General features: G+C 53.0%; 1 protein-coding gene across 2 annotated transcripts in view; it reads right to left on the bottom strand.

Moving 5' to 3' along the window:
• Ephb1 (EPH receptor B1) overlaps window positions 1-23,974 on the bottom strand; it is a 337,284-nt gene that overhangs the window by 61,919 nt on the left and 251,391 nt on the right. For both annotated transcript variants that reach the window (XM_070005466.1, XM_070005465.1), the window contains 4 exons: window positions 10,494-10,618; window positions 6,073-6,235; window positions 3,303-3,411; window positions 2,832-2,896 (listed from right to left, as the gene is read on the bottom strand). In XM_070005466.1, the coding sequence (XP_069861567.1) occupies window positions 2,832-2,896; window positions 3,303-3,411; window positions 6,073-6,235; window positions 10,494-10,618 (462 nt within the window). The remainder of the gene's footprint in view (window positions 1-2,831; window positions 2,897-3,302; window positions 3,412-6,072; window positions 6,236-10,493; window positions 10,619-23,974) is intronic.

Raw genomic sequence — 23,974 nt, 5'->3', positions numbered from 1 at the left:
ACATCGTCCATTTGTTTGGGCTGTCTTCCATCAAAACCTGAGCAAGTGGCCCTGTGGTGGCCTCTCCACACAAGCCATTTCGTGAGGAAGCTGCTCTCTGAAGGCCCTTCGCTCACTCACAACTCCCCGTTATCCTCGAGTCACCGGGTCCCGGACACACCCCACTCAACTCAGAGCATCAGGCAGGCAGACACACCAATCACTAGAACACACGTGGTGCCCGAAGAAGGTCCACGAACCACGCCCCCTCCCCGACTGCATTTCCCGACGTCCAGTCGACGATCACGTTCTGAGAGGTTACTCAGCCTGGCCTGGCCTGGCCTGGCCTGGCAGATCACCCTGTCTAGGTGAAGTTTGGATCAGCCATCGTGTTCTAAGGGACGGACCGGGAAGGCATGTGATTGCTGACTCCAGCCTTAAACCCAGGTCCCAGGCTCTTGGTTTGGGTACGGTCTCTTTCCAAACCCACTTGGAGGGGGGTCCTTCCAGGACCTGCGGTGGAGGCAGGACTCAGGGCCTGGAGACCTCATTATGTTCTCAGTCTGTCCCCCTCCCCAACTCTGCGCCCCCTCCCCCCCAAACCAGTCAGGGAAGGAGAGCCAGCACTCTCTCTCAGAGCCTGTGGGTGCCATGACGGGCGCACACATGCACCACCAGGAATCCCCCAGCCTTCCGCTTTCTAGAGTAGAGCGTGGGGGGGAGACTCACCAAAACCAACCAGGACATCGGGGGTCGGAGCTGGGGCTGCTCTTCCCCGGCCCCCTGCCCCCCTGCCCCCCTGACCCCCCCGCCCCCCGCTCCCGTGAACGCAGGCTGGACGCTGGTTTCTGTATGGACCCTGGAAACCACAGGCCAAAAAAAAAAAAATCTCCTGCTCCCCCTTTACAGGCGTGTCTCCCTCCCGGAGACTTCGGACGTGGGGCTCTGTGGAGGGGTCACCGGCCAGGGTGACCCTTCAAGGGTGGATCTCGGGGGGAAGCCGGGGGCTGGCTGGTGCGGACCCCGGAGGGTCAGATGCCGCCACATCCTCCTGCTGAGGTCCCTTGACCCGGAAGTGCTGGCTGGCACGCCCAGGGTCGAGGCGCTGACCTGTTCTGCGGAGTTAGGACACTTCGTTCTGCAAGAGTCGGGACAAGGACAGCGGGGGTGGTGGAATCAGGCGGCCAGGGGGGAGGAGGGAGAGGGGCACACGGGACGTGGGGGGCCCGGCACTCTTGGAGAGCGGTATGTGGTCTCAGACCACAGTGGGTGCGTGGCCATGCCCCAGAGCTGCTTAGCTACGGAAGCTCAGTCTTCCACAAACCCCTCTTGCCCCCCCCCCAGGCCACAGGACTCTTGCACATGTGTTTCCATCTACTGGAGACCAGGGGGTGGGGGCAAGATGGTTGTAGGATGACCCAGGGGAAAGAGGAGGGTATGGAACACCCATCCTTGGAGACTGAGAGCCACAGCTGCAGAATGCCCTTTGCGTAGCTCGAACCAGCTACTGTCTTGCTACAACATAGATTCCTTGAAGGCCCAGCTACCGCTATGAACAACATCACTTTCCCGTCTCAGGTGGCCTGGGATAAAGGAAATAATCTGGTCCGTGAGAACTTTGGCCTGTGGAGTCCATTTTTGCTCCTAGGAAGAGCAGTTGGATGAGGACAGGCTTTGCCCGTGTGTGTGGCTCTGGGATCTGTTTCTCCGGCTCATGGTCTCCTGTCAAACGATCGGGAAGAAAGGGGAGAACACTGCGGATGGAGTAGGGGGTGTATGTGTATGTGGGGGGGGGGGCTGAGATTTTCCTTACCAAGGAAGCCTGCCAGAGGGCAGAGCCCCAGAGTGCTAGGACAGATCCCGGGGGCCTTCCGTGAGATCCAGAAGGAGCGATTTAGAAATAGAGCGAGAGCCGGGCACCCGTGGCTCACGCCTGTCATCCTAGCTACTCAGGAGGCTGAGATCTGAGGATCGTGGTTCGAAGCCAGCCCGGGCAGCAAAGTCCGTGAGACTCTGATCTCTAATGAACGCACCAGAAAACTGGGAGTGGCGCGGTGGCTCAAAGTGGTAGAGCACTCGCCTTTGAGCAAAAGAAGCTCAGAGACCTGGAGTTCAAGCCCTGTGACCGACCAAGGAAACAACAACAAAACAGCGCGAGCGAGTCCGCTGGACGGGCCTGAGCAAGCGGGGAGACGGGGGGACAGGTGCAGGAGGACCTATTTGGGAGCTTGCAAAACCATCTGCCATACGGAGGAAGGAATGATTGGGGCACAGAGCTTTATGATGTAATGATGTACCTGGGAGAGAAATTGTAGCTATAAAGAAAAAACCCACTTCATCCACAGGTTATTTAAAAAACAAACGAACACAAAACCGAGCATGGGAGGACAGGGGAAGGCCAACTTTGAACGGGCGCCGTTTAAGAAGAAAACACTTGGGGAGATATTCCGGCGCCAGTCCCCCGTTCCTGTACTGCGGCTTATCTGTGAGTTGGGTGAGCACATTCCCCCCAGCCGCTCAATTGGATAAGATAAGGCAGATGGCCTTCGCGGAGAACCCTCCATCTTTCTTTCCCCCACTGAGTCTGATTTTCAGGATTCATTGACTTTGCTAAACCCAATCTGTGTTTTTTGTTTTTTTTTTTAACCCTTAGAGTTCCAGATGGGGCTTGTCCTTGCAGAAGGTAATCCAGCCCATCGGGAGTCCAACCAGTACCCCGGGAAGGACACACAGGGCAAGATGGGGAAGCTGCAGGGACGGGGAGCGACCACGAGGGCCCTGGGTGGCTGCACCGATCTCTGTGCACGCTAGCCTGCTGGTTCTGGCTCTGTGTGTGTGTGATTGCTACTCACCTCGGCCCGTGCTGTAATGCTGGAGTTTATCGCTGTACACAGCCTCTTTGCTGTAAGCCCGTTTCCTGCAGATACACAGAAGGGGGGGGCATCAACTCGGGGTGCTCTATCCAGACGTCAAGGCCGGCGGATGGGCTCACCCTGCGGGGTTTTACATTCCACTCCTGCCCCGGCCAGCTTTCTGGCGGACCCCTCCCCCCCCCCGCCCCCTCCCCCTGCTCATTCTGTGGACAGATAGATTCTGCCTTCAAGTCCAGGCCTGGTATAAGCCTACAAGAGCGCTGGCCATTGGGGAAGCAGCCAGCACGGGGCTCACGGCGCTAACCAACAGCATTCAGCATTCGTTAGGCCTTCAGGCTGGTGTCTGTGCAGGGCTCATTCCTGTTGGCCTAGAGCCAGGGTGGGGACGGGGCGAGCGGGGGGGGGGGGGGGGAGTCCTCAGGACCAGAGGGGTCCCGGGGGACGGCCCACCTGCTGCAGACGATGGAGATGGCCACCAGCGAGACGATGAACACAACCCCAGCCGCCGCCGAGCCCGCGATCAGGGGCAGCTGCTCCCTCAGCTCCGACTTGTAATCGTCTAGGGGAGAGAAGCTGCGGTGAGCATCCCGGCCTGCGCCTCCCTCCTTCCTCCACGCCAACGCCGGAACGCGCAGGTGGGACTGGCACGCTCCGTGCCCGCGCTCCGCCGCCGGACCAGAGCCAAGAGTAAGCTCTGATCTTTCTGAACTCAGGGCTCTGGGTGTTGTCCCTTAGCTTTTTCCCCCTCCGTGGCTGGCGCGCTACCACAGAAGGTGGGCCACACCTTCACGTCTGGCTTTGCTTTTCTGGTGGTTCACTGGAGTTAATATTCTCACGGGGCTGGAGCGGCGAGGATGTGGTGCACGGTGGGGCTGGGTTTGACCCGTGATCCTCAGCTCTCAGCCTCCTGAGTGGCTGGGATGACGGGTGTGAGCCACGGGCGCCTGGCACAGAGAGTCATCTTTAAGTCACCAGAAAAGCCCAACGACAACCAACTCCAAATGACAACGACAACCATGGAAACTGAGCAGCGCTGACACACGGGTTCTGAGAATGAAGGGCGGATCGCGTTCCTCTCTGCGAGGAAGTGGGGGGACGGGAAGAGGAGAGGGGGAAAGAAAAAGAGAATGAGGGGGAAGAGGAAGAAGGGCAGAAGGCAGAAGAGGAGGAAGAGTAAAAGCAGGACAAGGAGGAAAAAGAGAAGAGGAAAAGACGCAAGAGGGGAAGAGGAAGAGAAGGGGAGGGGGGAGAGGAAGGGGAGGGGGAAGAAGAGCAGAAGGAGGAAGAGAAAGAGGAAAAGCAGGAGGAGGAGGGAAAGAAGGAGGAGGGGGGGAAGAGGAGGGGGAAGAAGAGCAGAAGGAGGAAGAGAAAGGAAAAGCAGGAGGAGGAAAAAGGAGGGAAAGGAGGAGGGGAGGGGGAAGAGGGAGAAGAGAAGAGCAGGAAGAGGAAGAGGAGGGGGAAAAGAAGAGCAGGAAGAGGAAGAGGAGGGGGGAAAGGAAAAGCAGGAGGAGGAGGAAAAAGGGGAAGAGGAGGAGGAGGGGAAGTGAGGGGGAAGGGGAAGATAAGGGGAAGAGGAATGGGGAAGAAGAGCAGAAAGGAAGAGGAAAAGCAGGAGGAGGAGGAACAAGAGGAAGAAAAGGCGGAGGAGGCAAAGAAGAAGAGAAATAAGAGGGAAGAGAAAGAGGAGAAAGAGGGGAAAGGGGAAGAATAGAAGGAGGAGAAGGAGGAGGCGGAAGATGACAATGACAACCACGGAGTCCTTCACACTGTCTTTATCAGATCAATCCCATCTCTTTAAGGAAACCTTACGAAGCCACGTGAAACCCCACCGGCATCAAAAGCAGCCCGTGCCGAGTCAAATGTCAGCACGCTGGCCAACAGCGGGCTGGTGGCTGGGATCGAGGTGGCGGTCACCAGTCCCGAGTATGGGCAGTGACCGTGAGTGGGGACCACACGGGCGGACCCCATGACCCTGTCATCCACCGTGGACCACCGCTCAGCCCTCAGACTTTCCTCCCTGGGCTGCAGCCAGGCCTGGGTAAGCCCCGGCAAACGGGATCGCCACCCCCGTGTGAGCGTCCGTCATGAAGACAGAGGTTCCTCCTCAGTTTGGCCGCTTACCACGGCTCTCTGATAGGTCTGAGCCCCCCTCTGGGGTCTGCGGAAACTTCACTGTCAAATGCAAAGGGAAAAAGAAAAAGGAATAGCTTTCTTGGGAGCAATTCTTGATTTGTCTAATAGAACTGCCAAGGGAGACCAGCCGCGCAGAGCAGGTTGGAGAGTTTGGGGCTTTGAACCTCACCTAGTATTCCTTGTGCCACAGTGCCTATAAATCTGGACGGTGAATGAGGGGGCTCGGTCCTTTGGGGAAAAGCAGATGGTTCTGCGCTCTTCCCTCCCCCAGGAGCCACTGTTAATCTCAAGGAACCGGCTCACCGTCCTTACGCCTCTTCTTACCCTCCTCGGAATATAAGGGGGAAAGAGAAAGAATGTGCCCCAGATAAACTCAGAATGGGGTGCGGATGTCAATGCTCTAGAGATAAAGGGGGCAAAGCAGCCAGGTGAGCGGCTGGGAGAGTTCAACTGTCAGTGTTTCCCGGTCAGACGTGATACCAGCAAAACATCCACCATCACCCGCTGCTCTTGGAATTAGGCGCATTGGATTTTTAGATGTTCTCTAATCAGCATTAAAAAAAAAACAAAAAACAAAAACCAAAAATGCCAAGTACTTAAAAAAAAATGTGTGAGTCAATATAAAAGTCTTATCAGGTACCCAGTCTATCAGCAGCGGCCTAAAATAGAACTCTATGTGAAAACAGCTTTAAAAAAAAAAATCCCCCTTTGTAAGTTAACTAACAAAAGGAAAACAAAAAAAAGACTTCCGATTTGGGAGGCGTCAGGAAATAAGACTCACATTGGGAAAAGCTCTCTGCAAACGGCTCCTAAAGAAGGAAGGAAGGAATGGATGGATGGATGGGTGGATGGGTGGATGGGTGGATGGATGGATAAATGAATGCAGATAGGTAGGTATGTGCTAGATAAATGAATGCACCAACTATGGAGAAGAAAGGTGCACCTGTGCATGGCGCAAAGGCTGCTGGGAGATCAGATCATCGGGGTTGACGAAGAAGGGAGTTTTGAGGTCTAGGGAGCGCAGCTCTAACCAGGGGTGGGGATGAATAAAGGACCCGTCCTCCCCTCCCCCGCTGCCGGGCCTCACCGTCGGTCAGGGTCTGGAAGCACATCTTGCCGCTGAACTTCCCGTAGCCGGCCACCGTCCGGGCGCGCACCTGGACCACGTACACCATGCCCGGCCGCAGCCCGTCGATGCGGGCCGTGTTGGTCTGGCTCCTGGCCATGGAGGAGTTGAACTCGTTGTGCTCCTGATAGAAGAGTGGGAGGAAGTTCGTCACCGGCCAACTCCCCAGGGCTGTATCAACCCCGCCCGGCTGGTGCTAGCCCGCACGCTCAGCCCGCCCTTGGTCCTGACAGATCTACGAGAACTGGTCTCCCTCTTGGTCGGCCTTGTCTCTGCCTCTGCCCACGCAGCCGATGCAGCCGATGGCGTTGTAAATGGTCCCCCGCGCACACGCGCACACTTGTGTCTGCACGCCCGAGCCCCACATCCAAGGGGAGTGCGCCCCTTCTCTTCAGCCTCCCCGCTATGGCAGCCACCTGCCGTCCCTTCCCGGCTGCCTCTCTTCTGTACTTTCCACTCTGACCTCTGTAGCCCATTCATTTATGGACCCTCTGGGGTGCACAGACTTGATAGGATATCAAGGCGGCTGGTTGTTGTTGTTTGGTTTAGTTTTGCCAGTCCGATAGCTTGAACTCAGGGCCTAGGAACTGTCCCCCTGAGCTCCTCTTTGCTCAAGGCGAGCGCTCCACCACTTTGAGCCATAGCTCCGCTTTCTGGCTGCCTGGCGGTTCCCTGGAGGCCAGAGTCTCACAGAGTTTCCGGCCGGGCTGGCTTCGAACCAAGATCCTCAGGTCTCAGCCTCCTGAGATCACAGGCCAGTGAGAGTTGCGGGGGTGAGCCACCAGCGCCCGGGTAGAAACGCTCATTTTCAGTGCTTTGCCTATGCCAGGATGGCCTGGTGTGCAGCCATATCTGTGATCCATCTGTGAGTCAGTCGGTGAGCCAGACAGGCGGTTAAATGGGTGATTGGAGAGTATTCCTAGATGCTGTACTTGAGTGTGAATACAAAGGAGGCACACACACACACACACACACACACACACACACGAGATTTGGTTCATCACTAGTTTGATATCCTGGAGACCCAAGATTTCCAAACTGGGAAAATCACCTCGTGGCCACCCCCTTGCCAGGGAGAATACAGTTCCCAGGACACAAGCGAGCAGGACACTGCTGGGAATAAATGATGGAGGACCAGGCACCGCTTCGAGACAGACCAAGCACTGGCTCAGTAGCTTTCCCTTTAAAAACAAGTAAAAAAAACCCCAAAAACAAAAAACATCGTGCTCTGATATACTGGCATCTGGATCGCCAGGACCTAGCGTCAGCTCGTCATCTCCGGACGGTCTATACGTTTGGGAGGAAGTCGAGTGATTAAAACGAGGATCGGTCCTGGCTGCCCACAAACTCATCCATCAGTTCCGGGCAGATGAGTCTGAGTGATTGGCCGGGTTGCTTGTGACTGGTTGATCATCTAATCAGAGTCGGGGGGTGTGGCTGGTAAGGGCTGGCCACCGTTCCATCTCCCTTAGCTCTCCATCCCCCGCCCCCCACCCCGGCCCCCATACAAGCCCTCCCACACCTCCGTGCTAAGTGAACGAGCCAATGGCACGCTGCAGTCCAGTTATTTAAACCCATCAGCCGAGCACAAGATAGTGCCACGGTCCAAATGGGTTTCTATGAGGGGGGAAAAATGATCTTGACACTTAAAAGGGGGTAACTTCCCCCTCCCCCCCCCATCTAAGCCAACCCAGCTTAGCCTGGACCGCTTTTTGCCAAGTGCCCTGCGAGATGCAAACACTTCATCATCAAGACAGCAGAGAGCAGATGTAGATGGCCCTTCCCTGGGTTTGCCTACAAGCGTTGACACCAGGAGTGAAAAGTGCTACCAGACAGTAAACAAGAGCGGATGATGAATGGGGCTGGGTGCCAGTGAGGAGAAGCTGGGGCGGGGGGGATGTGTCACCAGCTCGGTAGCATCTGAGCTCTCCATTAATGAGCTGCTGGGAAGTGGCGGCCCAGTGGGCCAGCTTCCCTGTGTTCTATATACAGCGCTACCGGGGGCCGGGACATGCTCCCTGTGCTGGCATTGCCCGTGACTGCCCTCCCCCCGGAGCTGGGCGTGGAGCGGGAGGGGAGGAGGAGGCAGAGGATGAAGGCAAGGTGACTCTGGATGAAGTCCGGGACGTGTTGTGGGCTGGATTCGACTGACATTTGCGTTTTCTGAGGATCGGGATTCCGCGGGCCTGGGGGGCAGGCCTGCGGCGGCCCCTCGCTACAAGGACCTGGATTGAAGATGAAGACGTAATGGCTACTCTTTTTTATTTGGTCAGTTATGGGACTTGAGTCAGGACCCGGGCGCTGTCCCGGAGTTTTTGTTTGTTGTGTGTTTTTTTTTTTTTTTCACTCAAGGTGAGCGCTCTACTACTTTGAGCCACAGCGCCACTTTCGGTTTTCTGGTGGTTAAATGGAGGTAAGAATCTCACGGACTTTCCTGCCCGGGCTGGCTTTGAACTGCCGATTCCTCAGCTCTCAGCCTCCTGAGTAGCTAGGAGGACAGGTGTGAGCCACCGGGGCCCGGCTGATCTTAAGGACCAAACTAATTTAGAGATCTTCGGTATCACTGGCAGTGGTAGCCACTCCTGTATTGAGCCTAGAAGTTTCTATTGCTGGAAAAAATAGAAGAAAAAAATGTCGGTTGTTCTGGAACTCCCTAGTGGGGGGGGGGGGGAGAGGGGAGGAGGGGGGTGACCTGTAGGGAGATGGCTGGGTCATTTAACCTTTCTGCTTTATTGTCTATAAATTGGAACTATATCTGGTTAAGTGTGTTTTTTTTTTCCTCTTCTTTTTAAGGATCCAACTAATATATATACACATAATATATATATATACACATATATATACATATATATAATATATATAATATATATACATATATATGTATATATATTCACATATATAATATATATAATATATATACACATATATGTATATGTATTTCAGGTATATAGATATAGATATAGATATATAGATGTGTATCCGAAACAGGCTAGCTATTGGATAGTGTGACAAATTCTCACTGTGGTTATTTGAACACACTTCACAGGCTAGGGTCTTTTTCCTTAAAAGTCACGTTGGACGTGGTCAAGGAAACATAATGAATTTCATCGCGGAGCACTTTGTACTCGAAGGAGAAAGGTCTCCAGCCCCGTGCTGAATGGTAACCACGGCACTGACAGAACATCTCAGTCACCAGGGAAGCGCTCTGCTCCCTGGAACCTGGTCAGGAACGCAGGGCCCCCGGGGATGGGCGGGGCATCTGGGGCATTTGAGTGGCGTGGGCGGGGCATCTGGAGCATTTGAGTGGTGTGGGCGGGGCATCGGGGCATTTGAGGGGCGGGGCATCTGGGGCATCTGAGTGGCATGGGTGGGGCATCTGAGTGGCGTGCACGCGTGCTAATGACTGGCTCGGATTAATGAGCTGGCTTCCTCTTTTCACATGGCGAGGGGGCTGAGTCTCTCAGTGGTGTGGATTTCACAGTGGAGCCACTGGAACAAGGCACGTGGCTTCCATCCTGGGTCTGGTGTTGAGCCCGTGACTTTGTGCCGCTCTCCCTGCTGAAGTGGAGCCTGTGGGGGCCAGTGGGTAGACAAGGAGCAGGTGGTCCCCAATACATTCCACCGCTTCCCCCCGCTCTGCCACCTGCTCAGATGAGTCACCGGCTCCTATCTCAGCTGTGTGACGGTGACAGAAGCATCCGTCTATCTGTCCGTAGCCCGAACCGTGATATTTTCTGCAGTAGACTGTGATCCCGTCATCATAGCTACTCAGGAGGCTGAGAGCGGAGGCTTATGGTCTGAAGCCAGCCCCGGGCAGGAAGTCTGCGAGACTCGTCTCTCCACTAAACTTACCCTGAAAAAAGCCGGAAGGGGAGCCGTAGCTCAAGTGCTAGAGCGCTAGCCTGGAGCACGGGGCGGCTCGGGGACAGCGCCCAGGACCTGAGTTCAAGCCCCAGGTCCTGGCAAAAGAAAAAAGTCCGTCTCCTGAGGACAGAAATCATCCAGATATTAGGTACCCAATCAATCAATAAACCTACTAAGCACACTGTGTGTGTGTGTTCGGTTAGTACAGAGAGCACTGTATCTTCCTAGGACTGCGGCACACTCTGTAGTTCATCGTGGTGGAAGTGAGGCCCTGAATCCCTTGTGGACAGGCTGGTTCGGTGCCATTTTCTTGGCCCACATTTGTCCCTCCACAGCCCCTTCCTCAACTGCTGCTCCAAAAGCTGTGCTGTGTTCATTCCCTTTCTTTTTGCACGCAAACAAGCTACAAATCGCTGTCCTATACAAAAGCACATGCGCACGTGCACACACACACACACACACACTCACACACGGTGGGTTCTCGGTCATTCACACCTACAAGCACGGGCCCGGCTCACCTTCTCGTAGTACCGGATCTCGTAGTCCAGGATGATACCATTGGGCTGCTCGGGCTGTGGCCATGACAATGTGATGCTCCTCATGGTGGCGCTGACCTGGTGCATGATGGGAACGGTGGAGGGGGCTGTGGAGAGAGGGAGAAACAGCCGCTGAGCGGGTGCTCTCATCGTGGGCCAAGGGGCCGCCTTTCGGCTGTACGTAGGGAGAGCGATGCCATTCGATTTGAACTCTGACCTTTCCGCCCCCCCCCCCCCCCAGTCTAGCTGGAGCTGCGAGAATGGCTGGTGGTTTTTGCAGACCGAATGGTGTGTGGAGAATAGAGGAGGGGAAAATGATCGCTTGGGGGTGGGGGGAATATACAGAGAATGCCATGGTTGTATGTTTGTGACAGAGAGGAGAAAGAGGGGTCCAAGACCAGCAGGGGTGGAGGAATAGGGGGAAAAACGGAAGAAGAAGAAGAAGAAGAAGAAGAAGAAGAAGAAGAAGAAGAAGAAGAAGAAGAAGAAGAAGAAGAGGAGGAGGAGGAGGAGGAGGAGGAGGAGGAGGAGGAGGAGGAGGAGGAGGAGGGGGGGGAGGAGGAGGGGGGGGGAGGAGGAGGAGGAGGGGGGGAGGAGGAGGAGGAGGGGGGGGAGGAGGAGGAGGAGGAGGGGGGGAGGAGGAGGAGGAGGAGGAGGAGGAGGAGAGGAGGAGGAGGAGGAGAAGGAGGAGAAGGAGGAGGAGGGGAGGAGGAGGAGGAGGAAGAGGAGGAGGAGGAGAAGGAGGAGGAGGGGAGGAGGAGGAGGAGGAAGAGGAGGAGGAGGAGGAGAGGAGGAGGAGGAGGAGGGGAGGAGGGGAGGAGGAGGAGGAAGAGGAGGAGGGGAGGAGGAGGAGGAAGAGGAGGAGGGGAGGAGGAGGAGGAGGAGGGGAGGAGGAGGAGGAGAGGAGGAGGAGGAGGACGAGGAGGAGGAGGAAGGAGAGGAGGAGAAGGAGAAAGGGAGGAGGAGGGGGAGGAGGAGGGGGAGGAGGAGGAGGGGAGGAGGGGGAGGAGGAGGAGGGGAGGAGGGGTTGCTGGAGTTTCTGGGTGGAAGGTCTGGGTGTGGCACTGGTGCGTGGAGCTCTTGCAGCGACGGGAGAGGGTAGTGACGAGGGCAGCAGAGCTGGAGCGTCCGCTGCAGAATTACGGTGCAGTAGAAAGGAACATTCTAGCAAACATTGCTTTCTGGTCCTGCATGTAAGACTTTAAAAAAAAAAAAAAGTGCTCCGAAAAGAGAAGCAAAGGTGTCCTTCAAGGAGACAGGAACAGAAACCCCGCGCCGGGCCGGGCAGCTGTGGGAAGTGTTACAAACGAGCCACGCCGGCGGGGGGGGGGGGGGGGGGGGGGGGGGGGCGGGAGGCTTGCAAATACAAACGAAGAAACAATCCACCAAGCAGGATAATACAATCCCCACCACACACACACCCCAAGACCTTCCAAGTTGATTAGGAAATCTCTATTTGGAAATAATATTTATTCCCCAAAGTCATCACTTTTCCCCCAAGCTCCACACCGGTGTGAGCGGTACGGAAACAGTCTGGAAATAACACACGAGGGTTGTGTGTGCATGCGCACGCGTGCGTGCATGCGTGTGTGTGGAGGAGGGTGGGTGACCAATGGGGTGGTATGGGCACCTCTGCCCTGGACCCTTCCTTCCGTTTAGCCCTGGTTTCGCAGGCAGCTGGGGGGGGGGGGATGCGGCTGAGTGACATTTACCATCCTCGAGTGGAGCTAACAGATCCCCGTCAGGACCCCAGAATGACAGAGCCTGGGAACCACAGAGCGTCCTCTGGGACTGGGGGGGGGGGGCGGGGAGGGTGCTCACACACTGTCTATGGTGGCTGTGGAAGTGCGCTTCTCGGGGCTCCTACACTCCAGGGAGTGTCGTACCTGCCCTGAACCCCATGCACCAGTACACACACGCACGCACACACATGTACACATGCACGCAAGCACACACACACACACACACACACACACACACACACACACAGAGGTGCCCGGTGGCTCACACCTGTGTCAGCCTAGCTACTCAACAGGTTGAGATCTGAGGATCTCGGTTCAAAGCCAGCCTGGGCACAGTGCTGGACCCAGAGTTCAAACCCCACAACCAACAACAAAGAGCGAGCAAGCGAGCGAGCGAGAGAGCGAGAAAGAAAGAACTGGCCGGATATTACAAACATTTCTTCCCATGAATATGATATGCCTCAGTCAAAAGGTGGCTCTTGTCCAAATGGTGTCCGTGTTCTCTAAATATTTTTCTTGTTGTTGTTGGTCATGGGGCTTGAACTCTGGGCCTGGGCGCTGTCCCTGAGCTCTTTTGCTCAAGGTGAGTGCTCTACCACTGTGAGCCACAGTGCCACTTCCGGTTTTCTGGTGGTTTACTGGAGATGAGAGTCTCACGGAACTTTCCTGCCGGAGCTGGCTTTGAACCACGATCCTCAGATCTCAGCCTCCAGAGTAGCTAGGATGACGGGCATGAACTATGGGTGGCTGGCTTATCTGAATCTTTTTAGACATGGGCCCCAGAGCTCTCTTTTCACTGCCTGTGCTAGAAACGTCAGGGTAGAGCTAGTATCGATTCTGACATCCGTACTGAAGATCTATTCATGCTGATCATCAGCTTGTAGAGCAAGAATACATCACAACGGTTCAATTCTGAAGCCACAGTCACACAGAACACCATCCTTATGCATGCCTGTAGAACTGGTGTTCAGCTTTGGGATATATCTATAGGGGAAGATATCCATAGATATATCTATAACTACAGGTACAGATATATCTGTAGATCTACATCTAGATCTACATCTATATAGATCTATAGATATGTATAGATAGATCTAAATCCATATATCTATAAATACATCTAGATCTGTACATAGACATATATTATATAGATTTATCTATATAGATCTAGATCTATCTATGTCTACAGATACAGATATATCTATATAGACCTATATAGGTATATCTATATATATCTGAAGATATAGGTATATCTATATCTATATACATCTATATATGAATATAGATCTATACAGAGATTTATCTATAGATATCTAGGTATATATTTGTACATATAGATATATCTCTATATATCTTCCCCTTCATGGTGTTAAGTTTAGCCTATAATCTAGAAAACGGAGGTCATTTTTGACCCAGATGCAGCCATCAAATGCACTTTCCCTCTCTCCTAACATAGGATTATGGGCCATATTAATTAATTAAACATATATTTATTGTCCATCTTCCATGGGCCAGTTGCCATTCTAGATGAGAGTGAGCAAAATAAGATGTCCTGCCCCCTCCCCTCCCCACCATAAGGGTGCCTAGCTTCTAGACGTACTCAAGCATCTAAATGTGGCAGATCACAAAGTAGGTCAACTACGTACAGAGGACAGACGGAGCAGCAGGTGGATATGTGGAATGCTCCAGCACGGAGCGTGCGCGCTCGGCCAGGGTCTCCCCGAGGAGCAAGGTGAAGGAGCCCAGAGAGGAGGAGGAGGAAGAGCGTGAGAGCCAGGAGGGGATCTGGGGGAAGACATCCGGAGAGAAAGAAAGAATCCGACTGGAGAGCATCGAAGCGCTTGTGGGGTAAAGGGGAGGTCCCAGGGACACGGCCTCTGGCTTCTGCTCAGAGTGAACCCAGGAAATGGAGGGAGGGGCTGGGGGGTGTCAGCAGGCCGGCGACGGCCCGACCTGCACGCTGGGGCCGTCATCTGTGCTGCCGCGGCGGGGACAACGCGGTCAGCGGGGTGGAAGTGAAGATGAGCGGTTACGAAGCGAGCAAGGTGGCACGCGGGCACGTGGTCAGATCGCGGATAGACATGTGTCTCTGATTTAAGATCGTTTGATTTCAATTCTCGTTTTTAATCTATTTTTTTAACTTTACCACGGTGATCAAAATTACATTCATTCAGTAGAAGTACAAGCTGCACTTCTAATATGGAATCTAAAAAAAAAAGCTTCATCTAACCTAGTGGTATCTGCTGTCAGTGCTGGACGGCAGTAATGAGCAACCAAGCTCCCAACCAGCTATCAACATGTGAGCGTAAGTCGTATTCTACAGGGCGCTGTGTCGCTGTAAGGTTTGTTTTTGATATAGGTATCCGATACGCGAATACATGAATTACACATTAGGACACAAACTTACCAGCGGGGCTCTGATGGCCCACACCTGTCATCCTAGCTACTCGAGAGGCTGAGATCTGAGGTTCGTGGTTTGAAGCCAGCCTGGGCAAGACAAGTCCATGAGGCTCTTCCCTTCAGCAAACTACTCAGAAAAAACCAGCCGTGGCGCTGTGGCTCAAGGCGTAGAGCACTAGCTTTGAGCACTAAGAGACTAAAGGACAGTGTCTGGGCCCTGAGTTCAAGCCCCAGGACTGGAGAGTAAAGTAAAATAAAATAAAAAGTTTTAAAAACTGGCTCTGTATGCTGTAAGATTAAATAAGTCTGATGTGTTAAATGCACTTTCTGACACATGATATTTTCGATTTGATGATAGTTTTATTGGGATGAATCCCACCAAAAGCGGCCGAACATCTGCATCTTGTCTCTTTACATAGATCTGAGATGGGGTTTTTGTCTTGAACAACCAGAATGGTGGGGCTGCCACCAACTGAGATCAGGGAAAAGCAGACACAAGTCCGGAAGGTAAAATGAGGTGTTCTACTCTTTGGATCTGTTAGGGTTTGAGCATCCTAAGGTGTCTCTGGGTAGATGCTAAGTAGGCTTATGCATATGTAAGCTCGAGATTGGAATAAACAATTGGAAGCCATCGGTATTTTAGAGATGGAGGAAGCAGAGAAATGGACAGAGTACAGGCAGAATGGAATTGGTTCTGAGGTATAGGAACTGAAGAGAGACGAGCAAAGAGGGGGCTGGGGAAGAAAAGACCGATGAGATAGAATGAAAGCCTGGAGAATGTTACCGCCTACCTAAAAGCCGACGTTGAGCTGGGAGCCGGTGGCTCACGCCTGTCATCCTAGCTACTCCAGAGGCTGAGATCTGAAGATCACGGTTCAAAGCCAGCCAGGGCAGGAAAAGTCCATGAGACTCTTATCGCCAATGAACCCGCCAGAAAACCAGAAGTGGTGCTGTGGCTCAAAGCCGTAGTAGAGCACTAGCCTTGAGCCAAAGAGCTCAGAGAATGGCGCTCAGGCCCTGAGTTCTAGCCCCATGATCAATAAAAGTCAGTAACAACAACAACAAAATAACAACAACAACAAAACCAATGTTCAACAAGTGCTGGATAAATGTTCCCAGAAGGCCTAACTACGTACGATGCTGCTGCTGAGTCAGGTAAAATACAAACCAGGAACGCAGGGTGGTGAGCCACGCAGAGGATCGTCTTTTGCAAGTCCTGGAATGCACTAGCGGAATCGATGGGAGGGAGTGAACGCAGGACTTGATTGGAAAAAGACCAGGCTTCATGTGCTTGGGACAGAGAAGGGCGTTGAAGTCGATATTATGTACTCAGCAAAAACTTCCCATCTCTTGGGGAAGACACGGACGCTTCAGGCAGGGGAGGCGTTTAGAATAGACTTGACCGGAAAACCCCCCTCTCGCGTCATGTAATAGTCAAATAGCAGGAAGACAGAACGCGGAAAACCACACAAAACCTAAGCACCAACTCACTTACAAAGGCAACCCTGTCAGAAAGGCAGCAGATTTCCTAGCAGAAGAAAAACCGCTCAAGGCCGGGAAGCGGGTAGAAATGTTGTATCTCAAGCCCTGAGAGAAAATAGGTTACAAAGCCAGAAAAGTTACCCTGCAGATCGGAAGAAGGAATAAAGACCTTCCAGGTTAAGCACGCGCTGAAGGAATTTATGGCCACTAAGCCAGCGTTGTCGATGATACTTAAAGGACTCTTAGACACCAAAGAGGGAGATAAACAGAGCCACGAGAGCGCAGGAAAGAATAAATCTCACCGTTAAGAGTAGAAAAGCAAATGAGAAACGGGGACAAAGCAGACATCAGAACAGCAACATGTTAGGAACTGAAAAGGTATCTTTCCGTAATAACCCTGAAGGTAGAGGCTTTTAATTCTCCAGTGATAAGACAGATTGGCTGGCTGGAGAAAGAAAAACAAAAAAAAAGAGAGAGACCCAACTTTTTGTTCCTTCCAAGAAACCCTCCACGCTGGTAAAGAAATACTCACACGGACTGAAAGAGAACAAATGTGGGAAGTTATCACCAGGCAAACAGAGGAACCTGAGGCCTGGCTCGAGTGGTAGAGAGTGACTGACTTAGAGCACGAGGCTCTGGGTTCAAGCCCCTAGTACTCCCTTCCACACACAGAGAGAAATCCAAAAGCAAGCAGACGGAGCTATACTCAGAAGTAACGAATCAGACCGAGAACAGTATCGTACATATTGATAAAGGAAACAACTTAGCATATATATTTAATATATTTACATATGTTGAGAGATATATTGAGATGCATCTTATCTATCTATCTATATATTTATATATCTACACAGGTAAATGGAGAAGGAGAGGAGGAGGGAGCAGTATACACACTACAGGCTAGAAAGAGATAAAGACCCCACTGCAACAGTAGAGGATGTTGTGGTTTGGATATGAAATGTCACTGGGAAGAAATGTCAGGTGTTCCAAACGGGTAAATACACCGGATGTCGATTGGGATCGAGGGCTCTGATCTCATCATCATATTGCTCCATGAATGGAATCAGCATCCTGGCCTTATCAGAGATTGATGTCACTAAGGATCGGGGCTGGGTTAAAGGAAACGGGTCAATGAGGGGGGGGGGGTTGGGTTGTGTTTTCGAAGGCTGTATCTTGTCCCTTCCTTTCTCTCGGCTTTCTGGCCACCCTGAGTCACGCAGCCTTCCTACACCCCACACCCTCCTGCGGTTAATTCTTTCTGTATGGGCAATGCAGGTTCTTGACAAACGGAGTTAGCCAAACCAGGGCTGAGACCCCTCAAACGGTGAGCTGCGAGTAAATTATCTTTCTGGGTTTTTTTTGTTTTGTTTTTTACTCAGAGATTTTGCTATAGCAACAACAACAACAACAAAAAAAAAAAAGACCCAACGAGGAAACTTTCATTCCCAGCTCTCACCAATAAATAGGTCATCCAGGCCAAAACCCAATAAAGGAACATCAATGGAAAACCACACGGTACATCAAGTGAACTTATCAGAGACAATTCCATCAACTACACAAGAGACATTCTTCTCCGCAGCTCACAGACGTCTCTCTAAAAAGTACCATTTTTAGGAATAAGTCTTTAAGGAAAACACGAACATTAATGTTGATACGTGGGATCTTATCAGATCTTAACAGAACCAAACTAGAAAACCAACTGCAAGAGAAAGTGCAGAAATTACATAACCGAGGGCACTACACTTTTGAATGATTCAGTGGGGTCTTTCCCGAAACCACTTTGAGGGCATCAGAAAAGAAGGAATACCTGTTTGCAACGTCATCCTCTACAAAAGGTAATTCAGGGCTGGGAAGGTGGCTCAGTGGTAGAGTGCTTGCCTTGCATGCATGAGGCCCTGGGTTCGATTCCTCAGCACCACATACACAGAAAAAGCTGGAAGTGGCGCTGTGGCTCAAGTGGTAGAGCGCTAGCCTTGAGCTGAAGAGCTGAGGGACAGCGCCCAGGCCCTGAGTTCAAGCCCCACGACCAACAACAACAACAACAAAGTGTTCATATGTATGAAAATGTCACGTGCATTCCTCTGCTTTGTCTGAGGGACATATCCTGAAGATTAGGTCAATCTTCATAGCCTGAAGGTTTCCCTGGATTCCTTTTTGCCATCAATCGAAAGCCCACCTATTGGTCAAACCCCACGCCAGGCCTGCTGTAACCATGGCGGGGACGGACAGATGTTGCAGGGACTTCCGAGGGCGGTGTGCTGCGGAGATGACCAACAACCCACATCCACGCGTGTCCCCCCTTGCTACAGAGGACCCGGACCTCCCCCAGCAGCCAATTCCCCCGCTCGGGGACCCGGGAGGAGTTTGCCCGTCCGTGCCTCTGTGATCGACGGTGCTGATGCGGTGGTCGGACGCCTCCTATCTCAGCTGGGATGGGATGAGCCCAGGGGAGAAAGCCAGAGCGCTCGGGCTGCCTCCTCTTCCCAAGGGCGGCCTGCGTCCGTCCGGCGATGAAAGCGGGCTTCCCACACGCCCAGCCCCTCTAGGGCTCCGTGTTTCACGTGCTAGCAAAGCTTCAGACCAAACTAGAAGGAAACTGAGCCGGCGGAGAGAGAGATAGGAAGGTTATGTGGAAGAGGAGACCCCCCCCCCATGTACCCTCCAACCCGGATGTGGATCTCAACAGACAGTCCGGGTCCAACATCGTCTTTGCTCCATCCTCCTCCAAGGACGAGAGAGCTTCTTGGGGCCCCGGCTCTGCTCTGGACGCGAGCGCAGAGCGTCACCCAATTACACATCCTACCACTGATGGGAGGGAAAACGCCAAAAATAAAACAAACATCACAAGATCATTCAAGTTTAGCAAAGAAACGTATGCAGGTGCTTTTTGTTGTTGTTGTTAAAGGAAAGGTAAGGAGAAAGAATTCGCGTAGGGCTATTTGGGAAGAAGACGGCGAAGGCATCATAAAGACAGCTGTTCGGAAACGGAGGCAACTCAAGAAATCTAAACGCCATCGACAGTGCCCCGCAGCCCCATCTTAAGAGAAATAAAGATGATCGCCCCAGGCAGGCGGGATCCAAACCAGAGTAATGATCGCCGAGAAATCCACCGGGGTTCCAAACACAGCAGGGACCAGGATTATGCATCCACGGAGACCAGCCACCTCCCCTAATCCCCCCACCAGTGACAAGAGGGTGGTCACGGGCAGTGGTGGACAGAGGCAACGGAGCCCGATCCTCAGCCAGACTCCCATTGTTAAAGACCCCAGAGAGGGTCTTGGGGAGCCACAATCTCATGAGACGCAGGCAAGTGTCTACAAAGGTGGTGTGATTATCTGGCAAAGAGTTAGGGCGCCAGCGGCTCACGCCTGTCATCCTACCTACACAGGAGGCCGAGATCTGAGGATCGAGGTTCAAAGCCGGCCCGGGCCAGGAAAGTCCGTGAGACTCTGATCTCCAAGGGACACACCAGAAATCCGGAAGTGGCGTGGTGGCTCCAAGTGGTAGAGCACCAGCCTGGAGCAAAAGAGCTCGGGGAGTGCGCCCGGGCTCTGAGTTCGAGTTCCCGTGAATGGCAAAAAAGAAAAAGAAAAAAAAGTTAGTCCAAATCTAGACCCTGGAGTCCAGACGTGAGGAGACTCTGCTGTTACAGCTCAGCATCCCATAGGCCACACATTTCTCCATCCTTTAGTTCAGTTCCACAGCCGCGCGTCCAAGTTTTCCCCCTCATCATTTCCTTGTCTTGATATTCTGGAAGGGACCATCCTGCTCCCCGGCAATTACGCATTTCAGATTCCAAAAGGTGAGAATGAATTAACCTCCTTTTTTAGAGTTTTTTTAAAAAGACATCTTTCTCAAGGACAATTACTAAATTCCAAAGCCTTATCTTGGTGTGGTGGAGATTGCTTCATAATCGCTTCATTGATTTGGGGGGGGAGAGGGAAGGGGGTGTCTAAATAATTCTTTCAGCTCTTCACCACCGGCCATTTGAGAATCCGGGGCATGACTGTATGGCTTATCCTGTTCCTAAAAGACGCTTTTCCTTTGTGATGTCAGAAGTAGCTGCAAGTAATTTGAAAGAAACAAACAAGTAATGGAGCGAGAAGGCAGGTGCGCTCCGAGCTGAGTCTTTCTGTTGGAATGAAACGACTGAAGATACAAAATAAATAAATGGCCGGGTTTAGAGTTCAGCAAGCCCCTGCTGTCGGCGGGGATTACGCCAGGGACGGCTTTGTGCGGACGCGTGTCACAGCTTAAGGAAGACGTGCGTGGGTCGTGATCGACTCCTGTTCACCTTAGCCCACGCGGAAGCTCTCGCAAGTCTCTTGGAGGAGAAATGGTCTCTCCGATTTAAGGGAACTTCGTTGTCTGAAATCTCCCGGGAGGCTCACAGAAAAAGCCGCTGGGGCTGGGAAGGTGGCTCAGTGGTAGAGCGCTTGCCTTGCACGCATGAGGCCCTGGGTTCGATTCCTCAGCACCCATTAAGCAAAAAGAAAAAAGCCGGAAGTGGCGCTGTGGTTCAAGTGGTAGAGCGCCAGCCTTGAGCTGAAGAGCTGAGGGACAGCGTCCAGACCCAGAGTTCAGGCCCCACGACTGGACCCCCCCCCCCAAAAAAAAAGAATCCATGGTGGGCTGTTCTTCTCATAACCACCCACAGTGCATTGGGGGGGGCGCGGCAGTGGGAGTCGCTTTCCTTGACCCTTCGCTACGGAGGGGTGCTTCGGCCTACAGAGTGGATGCCGCTGCGCCAGTCTGAGCCGCATACATCCCAGACTCGGGAAACCGTGTTTACCAGCATAGGCGCTGCTCTGTGTAAGACGGACCCCTGGCAGGTTGACGGTGTGAGTGGGTTCCGTCTTTCAGTTGTGAAGGACAGGGACAGCAGGTTTACGGTGTTGGGCCTGGGAACGATCGGAAAGGAAAAAAAGATGGTGTCCTACAGATGTCGTAGGGAGCTAACTCCTCTTCTGACTCCGCCATCTGCTTTTACCGCGTGCGTGGGTGCGCCATCTTGCTTAGTGAAGATGAACCCCAGGCCTCTCGCGTTCTTCAAGGATGGAGCAGAGTCCCGAGGTGAGGGCTCACCCTATGTAAATCGGTGCCTGGGCATAGTTCTCCCCCCACCAGCCCCCCCACACACAGGATGAAGACACTTTTGAGGGGGACAAACATGTTCACCACGTTCTTGGTGGGGAAGCTGGGAAGGGAGCAGCCGGCTGGTTTGAAGACATAGCAGGGCTCCCTGGAGGCTGAGGAAGCAGGGGTTTCCTGTGACTCCTCTGGAGAGCCTGCTTGCTGTGTTCTTCTGGAAAGCAACAGAGGATAAGAACTAGACGTCTCCAGGAGACCCACTGGGGCCTCAGATCCTTCTGGAAGGATCTAGAAGGCCAAGGGAATGGCTGACCGGCCAGCTTGGGTATGAAGTGCCGCCGGGAGGGGCCGGTCTTTTGGTGGTGGTGGTTTCCTTCTTCACATCAAACACATCCATAGACCAAAGTCAAAATCTGTAATGCGCTAACAGCTAAGCGCTGCAGGCCTGTGAGCAACAATGGTACAGAAGACGTGCGTTTCTGCTGACATTTCTATTCTGGGAGGGAACTACTGGGTCGGTTCTACTTGGAGGGCAGGTCTTTTCTTTACTCTTCTTTATTTGTGGGCCGTGGGGTTTGAACTGAGGGCCTGGGTGTTGTCCCTGAGCTCTTCTGCTCAAGGCGAGCGCTCTATCTACCACATCGAGCCACAGCACCACTTCTGGATTTCTGGTGGTCCATTAGAGATAAGAGTCTCATGGACTGTTCCTGCCTGGGCTGGCTTTGAACCGTGATCCTAAGATCTCAGCGTCCCGAGGAGTTCGGATGCCAGATGTGAGCCGCCACCCGCGCCCGGCTCAGATCAAGTTCTTTCTCGGTTGCTAAAAATTCATTTCGTTGCGCAAATATGCGTGCATTTTACATTAGGATGCCTGACTCATTAAATATTTTTGGTGCAGTAACACTTCTGGTCAAAGTAGATTAAACAAATAAGCAATTAGTTTGGAGATTGGGTATGAATACAAAAGCAGAATTAATTATTTTTCTCATTGTGTTCCCTTATTGTGGCTCCTTGCTTGCTTTGGCTGCAGACTTTGCCTTGAGCTGGGGGGTGGCGGGCGGCGGGGAAAGGGACCGCGTCCTCTTGCTCCGTCAGTCAGGCTGCCTGAAAGATTCTTGGTGTCCCTCTCAGATTTTCACTCCTGGAATAAAAGTCCTCTGGTTGTTGGAGTTTGCTTTCTGACCTTGCCTTTTCTTTTTCTGATACTCTCGGTACTCAGTTTACCTACAAGGAGGGCCTGGACGACTGGCTCACCTCCTCACAGACTTCCATCTCCACATGCAAACCTCTTCCTGCAGAGGGGGGCACCGTTGGGTTGTGAAACCACCCTCCCCCCCGACTGTGAAGTTAGCTGGTTTAAGGGGATCCCCCCCACCCAGAGTAGCTGAGACACAGTGGGGGGGGGGCGGGGAATCTCGTCTTTCCAGGGGAGGATTTCTCAGGAAACAGGGCCATCCAATGTGGATGCGCACCCAGCATCTCACTGTTACCTTTGGTGCTGGTACAGACTGGACTGGCACAGAACAACACACATAAACTTACAGGGTATGTGACATGGCTCTTGTATTCCTGATCTCTTATGGGTGGAGAGAGTATTTGTTCAACCTTTATGACCCTAAAGAAGAAAAGGGAAGGAGGGAGGGGGGGAAGGAAGGGAGGGAAGGGAGGAGAGAGGGAGGAAGGAAGGAGGGAGGGAAGGAGGAGGGAGGGAGGAAGAGAGGAAGGAAGAGAGGGAGAAAGGGAAGGGAGGGAGGGGTGGAGGAGAGAGGGAAGGCAGGGAAGAAGAAAGGAATGGAGGGAGGGAAGAGAGAGGGAGGAGAGGGAGGGAGAGAAGGCAGCAAGAGAGGAAGGAAGGAAATGAGGAAAGAGAAATAGAAAGAAAGAAAAATAGAAAAAAGAGAAAGGCATCCTTTCAAAACCCAAGTGTTCAGTCCTATCGCTCATGTCCTGACTGTCTGTCTGTCCTATTGCTCGTGTCCTGACTGTCTGTCTGTCCTATAGCTCATGTCCTGACTGTCTGTTCTCAGAAGCAAACTGATCCCTGAGGCCTGGGGCCTTGGCAAATACCCACCCCCTTGCACGGGGGAAACACACGTGCGGTCCAGCCTTTGCCTTTATTTACCCAGAACATCTGATGTGCCTTCCCCTGCCCCCCCACACACACCCCTTTCATCCTCCACATCCGCTCGGAGAAGATGTTAATTTTCTGAAATTAAACACTTAGCTTGATTACTGTTTTGTTAATTGCCGCATTCAGAAACCCCTGGTGCTCCTGCCTGTTTAGCGGGGATGGCGCTGGGAAAATGACGGGCGCGGGGTTGGCACGCAGGTGGACAGAGGAGAGAGAGAGCTGCCATCCCAGGGCCCGGGGTCCCCTCGCAGAGCCCCTGCCAGCAGGGGGCAGGCTAGGGCACTGCAGAGTGGTTCCCATGAACAGCCATGGGGGGGGGATAGGGGGGGAATGGGGAGGGGAGGGGTGAGGAGGAGACAGGCCACCTGGGAAAGCCCCGAGTCTCAAAAATACCGGGGGTGGGGGGTGGGGGAGGATGTATGGGTTGAACCCCAACCTAGCCCCACGTAGAAAGACCCTGATAAAGGGGAGACCACGGGAAGAACGGAAACCGGATACCAAGAGCATTAGACTTGAGACGGCTAGTTCATAACCCAACTGGTCTTCTCTGTAAGAATGAGGTCTCCAACGATCGCACGGAACTCCATCCCACACACCGGCCCCCGGCCAGTAGATCC

This window comes from Dipodomys merriami, unplaced genomic scaffold (assembly GCF_024711535.1).
Source record: "Dipodomys merriami isolate MVZ:Mamm:240054 unplaced genomic scaffold, mDipMer1.0.p SCAF_68, whole genome shotgun sequence".
Classification (NCBI taxonomy): Eukaryota; Metazoa; Chordata; class Mammalia; order Rodentia; family Heteromyidae; genus Dipodomys; species Dipodomys merriami.
This window is presented reverse-complemented; position numbering and strand designations above follow the sequence as displayed.